Source organism: Cricetulus griseus, chromosome 2, assembly GCF_003668045.3.
Source record: "Cricetulus griseus strain 17A/GY chromosome 2, alternate assembly CriGri-PICRH-1.0, whole genome shotgun sequence".
Lineage (NCBI taxonomy): Eukaryota > Metazoa > Chordata > Mammalia > Rodentia > Cricetidae > Cricetulus > Cricetulus griseus.
The window spans coordinates 107,463,894-107,476,217 of NC_048595.1; the positions used below are offsets into that span (position 1 = coordinate 107,463,894).

Consider the following 12,324-nt stretch of genomic DNA (forward strand, 5'->3'; position numbering starts at 1 on the left):
GAGCACAGTGAGGAAGGAAATACTGGACCAAAGCAAGACCAAAAACCAGCTGGGCAAACTCCAAACTCTGCAGCTCCTTGTCTGATGTCAAAATGTCTTTTAGCTCTCCAGTTCCTTTAGGCTTTGTTGACCACAACACACTTCCTCCTCTTGAACTGTTTCTACTCCATTAGCAGCTCTCCTCAGCAGCTAACCCAGGGCTCTGGCATCTCCAACATCTTGAAGCCTCCAAGGCAATCCAGGCTTCAGCTTCACAGCTTCACACAATGGCCTCTCTAGGCCTGACATGCCTGACCTCAAGAGACTTTCATGAGTCTCAGGGAAAATTCCATAGCCCCTTCTTCTATCTTTAACTCCAGAGCCATGTGACTGAAGCTGCCAAGTTTTGCTGCTTGCTGGGGCTGGAACATGGCATCTTCACCAGCTTTTTGTTCTTCATTGCCTATGCTTGGCTGTTCTGAAATTAGCTCTATACCAGGCTGGCCTCAAACTCAGAGATCCACCAGCTTCTGCCTCTGGAGTATTGTGATTAAAGGCTTGCGCCACCACACCAGACTCTAAGCTTTTCTTTAATTCCTTTTCATAAATTGCAAACTTAGCTGGGTAGGATCCTGCCCTGAAGTAACCACTCCTTTTATTCCATTTTGTTATCTGGTTATCTTCCTTGAACACAGGTCTTGGTTCCATTCCACTTTTTGGTGTTTATTCCTTAAATTTTATATTTTGTAATTTAGCTTGCTCAGCTTGTTCCTTTTCGTTGTAAATCCTGATTGGACTTACTACTAATAACCATAAAACAGAGTCTATACCAGGCTGTTTTGAGATTTCCTCTGCCAATGGAATTAGTCCAAAACTCTTAGGCAGAGCTGGGCATTGGTGGCGCACGCCTTTAATCCCAACACTCGGGAGACAGAGGCAGGAGGATCTCTGTGATTTCGAGACCAGCCTGGTCTACAGATCGAGTTCCAGGACAGCCTCCAAAGCCACAGAGAAACCCTGTCTCGAAAAATCAAAAAACAAAACAAAACAAAAAAACCCAAAACAAAACAAAAACTATTAGGCAGATTTTTCGTACAAGGGCAAAAATCAGCTACTTCCTTCACTAAAATATCACATGAAAGATCTCTAAGGCAACATGTTAAAATTCTTCTCCTCTGAAACCTCTGGATCATCACAGATCAAATCATTCTCAGCAGCATTGCCTTCCATGTGCCTATAAGTATGGCCCATTAAACAGTGTTTCAAATATTCCACTGCTTTCCTAACCCAAAGTACCAAAGTTTAAATTCATCCAAACAAAAACATGGTTTGGCTTGTCATAGCAATATGCCCAGTCCCTGGTACTAATTAATGTCTTAGGGCTTCCATTACAGTGAATTGACACCATGACCATGGCAATTCTTATAAAGGAAATCATTTAACTGGGGTGGCTCTCTTACATCATGGCCATACATGGTACTGGAGAACTAGCTGAGAGTCCTGTGTCTTGTAGGTAACAGGAAGTAGTCTAAGACACTGGACATTTGTAGGGGGATGCTCTAGCCACACCTGCTTAGGGGCTGGCTACAGGTGTGCCTGACCATGCCTGCCAGGGTGTGGTCAGGGTGACATAGGGAAAGTTGAAGAGTGAGGGACACTTACTTGGTGGCCCTGCTTTTGCTTTCATCTTCAGCTTGATGTACTTACTGCTGCCACACTGGCTGGCTAGGTTGCTCTGTAAGTACGGCTTTTCCCTATTAAATTCCCTTGTATTTTTACCTGGCTCCGTATTACCAAATTTCCGTCAATATCTGGTAGGAGGTGTTCAGTCTTGGACACCTCTTTCAGATGACTTTAGTGTTTAGTTAAAATAGATAATTAGGATGTGACATAAGCAGATTGTTGTATCTTCTTATATTTCACCTTTATGATTGTTAATTTTGGATACTTTACACTGTTAAATTTTAATCCTCTTTTAGAATAAAAGGGGAATTGTAGAGGATGCTGTAGCCACGCCTGCTTAGGAGCTGCTTAGGAGCTGGCGTGGCTACAGCATCCCCTCCCTACAGGCATTATCTTGAGCATATATACAACCTCAAAGCCCACCTCCACAGTGATATACTGCCTCCAAAAAAACCACAACTACTCTACAAGGTCACACCTAATAGTGCCACTCCCTTTGAGCGACATTCTCTTTAAAACAACCACAGCTTTGTTAAACATAGTTACATTCTATTAAACAATATGAGTGTAATTCTTATGCTTTGTTATGTTGAAATAAAGTACTGGAAAGCAAAAAAAAAAAATACAGAGTCTTATTATTGTGGCCAATTAGTATTGCCCATATATACATGTATTTACAGCTGGGCAACATGATGGGGTCTTGATCCTGAGGAAAATTGATTCTCTCTCCCTCAGCAGCCCTTGAACTGTCTATAAGCCTTGTGTAGTTTTCCCATCCATTTTGTTATATTAACTTGTATGGCCTCAGGCAGATCATGTACAGACCATTATATTTTTGAAAGTTCATGCATGCAACCTTGTCTGTGGTGATTTCATGGTTGTGTTACAGATTATCTGTTTGAGGGTGGACTATCTATAGTCTGTGTTTCAATCTGGTAGATCTCTGTAGTAATCTCTACCTATGGAAGAAAGAAACTTCTTTGATGAGGGCTAAGATAGATATATATCTATGAATTAGTATTTCGAAGGAATTGGGAACTATAAATGGAAGTGGTAGGTTCTCTTCTAGGACCTATGATCCAATTACAACACTCTACTTAATACCAGAGCAATGACCTCTGCATTCACAGATCCTTGGCTAGGTTAACAAGTACCAGGCATGAGTTCCCTTCAATTGAGTGGGCTTAAGTCCAATTAGCTCATTACCCACAAGATATAAGTGCCAATATTGCATCATTGGGAATATCTCTCTGGGCTATTGGTTTGCAGGCTCTCCAGCTATAGAGAACTTTAATAACTTTTCTCTCTTGGCAACTTGAAACACTAAGAGCTAAACCTCGGGGAGATGGTTTGCAGCTCAGTACCAGCTTGATTTCTACTCATTCTGTGATTGAATTATTTGTTGTCTTCTGTAATAGTCTTCACTTCGACTTTTTTTTTTCCCCGAGACAGGGTTTGTCTCTGTCTGGCTGTGCTGGATCTAGCTCTGCAGACCAGGCTAGCTTTGAACTCACAGAGATCCTCCTGCATCTGCCTCCTCAGTGCTGAGATCAAAGGTGTTCACCACCACCACTCAGCCTACTTCAACTTCTTAATCTGGTGTCACCTGCAGAAGTAACCATCCTACAGCTCAGAGGATGAATTGTGGGAATTGTTGAATGAGTATGCCTGGATGTACAACTGTATGCTTGGCTTTTTTTCTTCTGGACCTTTCCTTTGGCCTTGATGCAAGATTTTAAAGAAGCAAGCTTGTTTATTATACTTCTCTTTCCCTTACTCTTCTAGAACAAGGCCCTATTAAGGTTAGATTATAAGCAGTGAATGGTCTATACTGTTTGCTTATGGACCATGAGAATGTTACAGATGAAAATCGCAAAGGAAGCCTTTAATTGAATTGATGGCCAGAACTACAACTGTTTGCTATTTCAGTGAAGCTGAGGAAAATTATTTCACTCCCTTGTAGTACACACCAGTTGATTAATAGTGGCAAACAGAGAATAAAAATGCTCTATTACAAGTGTGTAATTGGTGGGGTAGATGACAGAATAGACACTAAATTACAGCATCAGTTCTGATGTGTGTAAAATAAAGCCAGATTTGATGCTAAAAAATTGCCTGGACTGTGTCCTGAATTTGATGTATATGTCAAGTTTTCATGACTTAAGAAAATAATTTGTAGTTCTAAATACTCATCCGTTTTCTAGAAAGTATGTATCTATAAATTGATGTTTAAATTTTATTTTACTACCTTGCATATTATTAATGTACCCTGTGATTTTTTTTTTTTTTTTTAGGAAGAAACTCAATTATTACTGGAAGACTTGCATGTTTATCATATGAATTACTTCCTTGTTTTGAGATGTCTTCATAATTTTACCTCTTGTCTTCCCAAGTACCCACTGGGTCGACAGGTACTTAAGATTTCCTCATTTGGAATCAACAATGTAGGAAAATTATTACTTTCTTGTTTTGATTTCTCTATCACTCAGGCATTGGAATTTGAAATGGAGCCAATTCTTATAGTAAGAACACAGTTTATTCCAGCTGGTCACATTACTAATAATAGAAATTGGTTTTTTGGTTTTTTGGTTTTTTGAAATCATAGCTAGAAATAGCCATGTGGATCCCAGTGGATTGTTTACTCTATATTTGTACCATAACATATAACCTTGCTAATTTAGCACTCACTTCATCCTGTGCATAGGGAGAGTTAGTTTGAGAGCTAGCATCTCTGTGAAAGTATTTAGTGGTTAACCTTGTATTGTACCAAGAATTAAAACACAGTATTTCTGCTTTTTATAAAATTACACTAAGTTGACCTTATATTATACCCCCAAACCATGTGTACAATGCATGTGAATAGAGTGGTTAATTTTCAGATCTTTAACTCCGAGTTTTAGAGATCAAATTGAGGAATGACCTGTGTGAGATTCTGCTAACTTAGCTATTAAACCTTTAATCAGCCATTTATTCCAACTGTCATGATATTTAAAGTGACTTGTGTCAATCACTCCTAATACAATTTCATTTAACTTTTATATTTCTGTAGTATCTGTAGTATTCATGTAATATATGCCAAAAAGTCTCTCGTAATTCAGTGAATTTTTTATTAATAACATCAATTACTTTGTATGCTATGTGTATTTTGCCTAACTAGTAGGCTATAAACTTAGTGGGTGACTTTTATTTCTCATAAATCATATCTCTCATTTGTAGATCAGGGAGCTGTATTGCACATGTTTAGAAAATAATGTATGGGATTCTGAGGAATATGCATCAGCCTTGCAGCTGCTGAGGTAATGTTTTTGGTTTTGTTCCTTTTTGTCTGCTTAAAGCCTGCCAGTAACACCTTCCTCCAGAATTCTGTCTGCCCAAAAGTTTCCTACATGGCCTGTTGTATCTAAGTATATTTGAATATCTTTTGAATTTGTATGTGCGGTTTCTGTTGGTAATAATGTAATTAGTGTAGCAATCTTCCATTTCTTTCTTAATTCCTTGTATGATCTGAAGTCTGTGCTTCCGGAGCAGCTACTGAGCCCAAACAGCTAACACTTTACCAGCATAATACGCATTACATATGATCTCATTATACAATGTTTAAGTCTATTGGTTTGGGGCCAAATGTAACCAAAATTAGTTAACGGTAAAGATTTCATTTTTTAGAGCCCTGCTTTTTTTCTTTCCTTTTAATTTGGCTAGTTAGTGCATAACCAGCTATGAGATCTTTTGTTTACCTTTAACACTTGAACACATTTAATTTTGCACATTTATTTTTATTTTAACATTTTCTTCTCAGAGATCTGGGACCAGTATTTTGTGATACAAGATAACAACTGATCTTAGCTGCTTTGGAACCAAATAGAGACAATGAAAGGACTAAGTTTGGAAAGTGGGGACACATAGCTGGGATTAAAGGCATGCGCTACTACCACTGCCCAGCTATTCTTTTTCATTTTTAAATTCCGTGGTCTCCTTTAGTTTTCCATGTAGGAATAGATCATGGTCATGTAGCACCATGCTGACCATGTAATGCCCTCTGGAACCATATGGGAGGGATGTGTCTACCTGCCCTGACTATCCTCCCTATGGGAGGTACACTGGCAGAGATTTGGAGATTTTAAGAACTCCGATCAAGATGACAGATGATTTACCAAAGGAGTCCCATCTTCCTTTAGGTGCTAGCTGACCTTTAAGAACAAGGACCACAGTATTGGCTGATCCTTTTTGCTCTCTTAGCCTTGTTGGTGTAGACTCCAAAGTTTGGGTATGAACCAAGAAGGAAGGTCTTGCCATTCTTGTAATTTTCACTGTCCGAACAATTTTAAATACATTTTAGTTTCCCCAAGTGATTAAAACCTAACAAAGGGTGGCTTAATGCTTGCTGCTCTTCGAGAGGACCTGGATTCAGATTCCATTGTTTCTGGAAGCCCACTGGTGAGCTGGTCTAGCACAAACCTTGGGTTTCTGGTTCAGTGAGAGACCTTGTTTCAAAAAATAAGATGGGGGGCTGGTGAGTTGGCTCCACAAAGCATCACAGTCTGAGCCAGTCACTAGTGCCCACATAGTAGGAGAGTGGACTAATACCAGTCACTAGTGCCCACATAGTGGGAAGAGGGGGATAATACCAGTCACTAGTGCCCACATAGTGGGAAGAGGGGGATAATACCAATCACTAGTGCCCACATAGTGGGAGGAGTGGACTAATGTTTATTAGTTGTCATGTGGCCTCTGCACATGTGTTATAACATGCACATGTGCACAAACACAAGGAAAAAAATGTAAATTTTGAAAAAAGGTGGAAAGCAATAGGAGAGGATACCTGATATCATCCTGCATGTACACATGTAGGTGTACATACCCATACACTCATGTTCACTGTCTTAATCACTGTTCTGTTGCTCTGAAGAGACACCATGACCATGGCAACTCTTTTTTTATATATATAATTTATTTAACCTTTATTTTATGTGCATTGGAGTGAAGATATCAGATCCTCTGGAATTAGAGTAACAGACAGTTGTAAGCTGCCATGTGGGTGCTGGGAATTGAACCTGGGTCCCCTGGAAGAACAGTCAGTGCTCTTAACCTCTGAGCCATCTCTCTAGCCCCCCCCCCTTTTTTTCCCACAGCAACTCTTATGAAAGAAATTAATTGGGTGCAGTATCATCATGGCAGAGAACATGGCAGTGCGCAGACAGGTGCTATAGCAAGAGCTGAGAGTGACATCACAGACAGACAGACAGACAGACAGACAGACAGACAGAGAGAGAGTCTGGGCCTGGAAAGGTGTTTGGAAACCTCAGAACCCATCCCAGTGACACACTTTCTCCAACAAGGCCACACCTCCTAATTGTTATAGTCCTTTCAAAGAGTTCCACTCCCTGGTGACTAAGCATTCAAGTACATGAGCCTTTGGGGGCCATGGTCATTCAGGCCACCACTTGTATGCACCACACATATATACAAGTAATAACCATCTGAATTAGGAGAAAGGGAACTAAAATGTGAGGTGGGTTTCCGTACAAGGCCTAAAATATCATCAGTAGTTACAAATGCTTATGTGAACATAGTAGTTTTGTTTTGTTTTGTTTTGTTTTGAGACAATGACTCACTGTGTAGTTCAAGTCAGCCTTGAACTTAAAATACTCATGCCTCTGCCAGTGTACACTCCACACCTAGTAACATGAACATATAAAGAAGTCTACTAACTAGATTTATTTTTAGTCCTCATTGCCTCCAGGCCCAGAAGAACAGATGGACACAGTAGGAAGTTAATAACTTTTGTTACTGTGATAAAACACCATGACCATGGCAGCTTATAGAGGAGAGTTGATTGGACTTATGGATCCAGAGGTTTAGCTTGTAGTGGCAGCAGGGCAGCAGGGAGCAGGCTTGAACCGTGATACAGAGAGAGCACTCAGAATGGCAGTAGGCTTTGAAACCTCAGTCAGCTTCCAGTGCTTCATTTTCTCCAACAAGGTTGAGTTCCTGGGCTGCTCAGACAGCATCAAATAGTAACTGAGTGTTCAAATAAAGGTGCTTATGGGGGATAGTCTCTTTCAAACTACCACAAAGTTCAAGAGCAGTGATGTAACTATTAGTGATATATGGGTACCATGTAACTATGAAACTGAAATTTCTTGCTGTCTGGAAAAATAAATCCCCAAAGAAATTTTATTTTTGTTGTTTGTGTGCTTTTGAGACAGGCTCTCACTTTGCAGCCCTGGCTGGCCTAGAACTTGCTGGATAGACCAGGCTAGCCATGAACCACTATGATCAGCCTGCCTCTGTCTCCTAAGTGTTGAATTAAAGTTATGTGACTCTATGACCACGAATACTTTTTATTTTCATTTTTTTGTCAGTAAACTTTATGTATGTGTAAACTTTAAAATAGAATATTTCTGGGACTTTGCTTTCTGTCCCAGTAATCATATCATAAATAGCCAGCTGATTTTTCTCTCCCATCATGTGTATTTACATGTGAAACTTGATAGATGTATGGCTTTAGTTCTGTTTTTACATGGAGTCCAGGGATGGCACTGAGGTAAGCTTGCATTGTCAGGTGGCAAGCACCTTTACTTTTCTAGCCATCCCTCCAGCTCCCTGGCTAATTGATTCTTTGTGTTATAATTTTATGACTAGTATCTGTCTTCCTTCTCTTGTTAGGTATTCCCAAATTCATAAGTTCATTTATCTGGGAGGAACTTACTCACTTCTTTTAAGTATCCTGGGTCTGCTAAGCTTGGAATCCAGTCATGGATCATAAATATCAGTCTAGTAGTGTGTAGTATCTAGATTACAAAAGTAATGGTGACAATAGTAACCACCATTAATTGAAGGCTTGTTCTGTGCCAGATACTGCCTTAGGCACCTTGAGTACATTTTACCGTTTAGTACAGTATACTTTTCTAGTATGTCAATTAGCCATGCTTTCCCTGAGGAATCTTAAGCACAGCTCAGGATTAAGTGACATGGGTGAGGTCACTTTACTGCCAATAGGACCATAATTCAGATCTGATTTAAGAGCTGTTAGTGCTTTGAGCTTTTATTTGCCAGGATCTAAAGTGCAAGTTTAGGGCTATAAATAAAGCAAAAATCATAAATACCAAGTATAGTTTCTAACCTTTCATTAAGTTGAGGTAAAAACAAAACAAAACAAAAAAAAAACCCACTGAGGATCAGATACAGTAGTTACAGCAAAGACAGGTAGGTGAAAGTGTGGCCACCATAAAAGGAAAGTGATGTAGAAGCCTGCAACCTTGGAATACATGTCTTTCCTCCGTTGACACAGGAGGTATGTACAAAACATGAGAGACACTTTTGAGTTTACTATTTTGCTTTTAGTTGTTTGAGGAAAGTCTGAAAAACATTTTTTCCTAGTTTACAGAACAAGAACTTAGATGTAAATCTTCAAATCTAGCACATTTTTGCTCTGCATTCCAGACAGAGTACAGTAAAAAGGCATGTATCATGTTTAGGTGTGTCTTCTATGTTCAGAGCTTATGAACAGTTTCAGAGGCAGCCAGGATTAAGAGCTTCTGTGGACTCCATCCACCACCTCACACTAACCCACCATCTCAGCACATGGCACATACAGAAGAATGGGAGACAATGTTCAGTTTGCTTGTCCAGAGTGCATCTGGACGAACTTACTGTAGAAACAGACTTACACACTGAAGCTGGTTGAGAGCTCATGGATTCTAGTGTCTGAATTGGGTACTTTTGTGTTTGCACTTACTTATTCAGAGAGTGATCACCTCTTTGGCAGTGGGTGGCCTACACATCTAAGTCAGAGGACAACTTTGGGTATTGTTTTCTCCTTCCATTGTATGCATTACAGAGCAAGTGCCTTAATTGCTGAGATATTTCAATGGCTCTGATTAAGGATTTTGATTTAAATAGTATCTTAGATAAGGTTTATGTTGCTGGGATGAAACACTATTATTAAAAGTAACTTGGGGGAGGAAGAATTTGATTTACATATTCCAAGTCACAGTCCACTGAGGACAGACCAGGCAAGAACCTGGAGGTAGAAGCTGATGCAGTGGCCAAAAAAGAGTGCTGCTTCCTGGCTTGCTCCTCATGACTTGCTCAACCTACTTTCTTGCAGAACCAAAGACCACCAGCCCAGGGTAGTACCACCTACAGTGGGCTGGACCTCCCCTATTAATCACTTATTAAGAAAGTGCCTACAGTCTTACCTACTGTCAGATCTTAATGTGCATTTTAATTGAGGGTTCTTCGTCTCAGATAGTTTGTTCAAGATGACATGAAAACTAGCCAGTACAAATAACAACATGTGAGCACATACACTCAGCTTTGGTTAAATTACAAAAAAAAAAAACCCTAATTATATTTTTAACCACCTCAGCTTAGTTCCTAGAGACTAGAAATCTAGTTCATAGTTCAGCTTTACATTTCCACTTTAGATGATAATGAAATACTTCCTAAAGAGTAAACTAACCTACAGTATGTTAGATTTATTAGCGTAGGAGCTGTCTGAGACGATAAGCACTGAAATATCATTTCACTTTTTTTACTATAGAGATTGCTGGTCCTGAATTTCTCTACAAATATTTATAGGCTTAGCATGAAATCAGACAAAAGGTTGTATTTAAAGGATTTTGAGAGTCACTACTTCTTTAGTGGTTTCAAGCTTTATTGTGCATAAGAATCAGTCATCTGAGATGTATTAACATAGATTTCTGTCATCTCCTCAGAGATTGTGCATACGCTCTTGAGCACACAAATGCTCTAAAACTTTGTCTTAGATTTAGTTCAGCCTTCAAAGATTCATATGTTGGAAGCTTGGTCTTCACTGTGGGATTATTAAACTGTGGTCAAACTGTTAAGATACAAATTAAGATGTGCCAGGTAGGCCAGGCAGTGGTGGCACACACCTTTAATCCCAGCATTCAGGAGCTAGTCAGATCTCTGTGAGTTTGAGACCAGCCTGGTCTACACAAGTTCCAGGGCAGCCTCTAAAGCCACTGAGAAACCCTGTCTCGAAACCACCCCCTGCCAAAACAAAACAAAACAAAACAAAAACACGAAAAAAGATGTGCCAGGTAATTAAATTGACTAGGTACTGTTCTCAGAATTACTATTGATTTCATGGGGTAAATTGGTTGTGAAAAATGAGTTGTTACCCAATTCACCTCGACCTTCCCCATTCTCTTGCTTCCTCTCTTGACCATCTCTCCCTCCCAGTGCTCTCTTTTCAGATGCCACATCCAATGTTGCCTTCATCAGATACCTAACCATTGAGTGGTACTGTCCATCCAATTTTGGACTTTTTCCCCAAGACTATGAGCTAAAAAAAAAAAACAAAAAACAAAACTACTTCCTTTAAAAAAGCAAAAGAAAAGAAAAAAGAAGTACCTTGTTTTGGGTATTTTGTTATAGCAAAAGAATATACCTAGTCACAAGAATAGCATACTAATGCCATATTAACTGTTCTAGAAAATAAAGGGAATAAAAGTTTCTTGAGGTGGGGGGGACAGTAAAGGAAGAATTATTTTTATTCATGGAGAAACTGGATGGCTTTAGGCATTAATCTCAGATTAATTATTTCCAAAACTGGACTGAAATTCTCCATTTAACTAATGGTGAGCAATGATTTTTATTACTAGAAACAGATAAAAAAAATGCGTTTGTATTTTAAGTTGATTTTAAAATGTGTTTTTGTTGTTGTTGTTAGTGAAAGAAATATACAAGAAAGGAGTTTGCTCTTAAACTCATTTACAATGAGGCTTTTGTTTCTGATCACCTAAACTGGTTTTATCCAAGTTACCCATGACCTGCACTTTACCTAAACTTCACCGTAATTATTTCTTTATTTCTATGGTACCAGCATTTGACATGGTTCATTACTACTTCAGTGGTTTCTAAGACTTCTGTGTTTTCCCCTTTCCTCAGTGCATGCTCCTTCCAGCCTTCCCTGATGCTTTCTCAGTCTTGTGAGAGATACGGAATATATCTCAAAGTTGACATGTATGAAACTGAAATCCTGGTCCAGCCCTCTGAAACCATCTTCTGTAGTTTCTATATCCCTCTGATTGTCCAACCAAAAGAAACTTGGTCTACCTGATTTCATACATGTTACTTTACAAAGCAGCAGTCGGAATATATTTTGAAAATATGACTAGCAATTTTTTTATTTTTCTTTTGTGTGTTGTTGCTTAAACCATTAAATTCCCTTCATTTCACCCAGAGTAAAAGCCTTAGTTTATGTAGTGATCTGTTCTAGCTCTATGGCTTCTTTGTGGCTGCCATCTGCTACTACCCATTGTCTCCATGCTGGTGACCATGGCCTTACCTTGGTCAAACATGCCATGTGTACCCACCTTTGCAGCTTAGTGATGTATCTACCAAAAAAGCACCTTTTCTACATATTCGTGGAGCTAACTCCCCATCTTCCTTTTTATGTCTTATTACTTGCCATTGACATTTCAAAATTGAAAGCCAGTTTAGTTTCTATAACAAGTTTTTGCATGTAGTTCAGAGTGGGTGCATGTGTGTTCTGGCATAGACACTGTTCTGAACTACAGTGTGTATGGTCAGTCAGAACATGCATGATGCTGGCTCTGGTGATGCAAACTTGAAATCTCAGCCTGGAACAGGTAAGGAGGAGACCTCGTCCATTCTGCCCCTCCTCTTCAA

At 39.3% G+C, this 12,324-nt stretch overlaps 1 protein-coding gene across 8 annotated transcripts in view; it reads left to right on the forward strand.

Moving 5' to 3' along the window:
- The window catches only part of Orc3 (origin recognition complex subunit 3), a 62,679-nt gene that overhangs the window by 36,981 nt on the left and 13,374 nt on the right, over nucleotides 1-12,324 (forward strand). For all 8 annotated transcript variants that reach the window (XM_027403401.2, XM_027403402.2, XM_035439932.1 and 5 more), the window contains 2 exons: nucleotides 3,957-4,073; nucleotides 4,879-4,958. In XM_027403401.2, coding sequence (XP_027259202.1) covers nucleotides 3,957-4,073; nucleotides 4,879-4,958 — 197 coding nt within the window. The remainder of the gene's footprint in view (nucleotides 1-3,956; nucleotides 4,074-4,878; nucleotides 4,959-12,324) is intronic.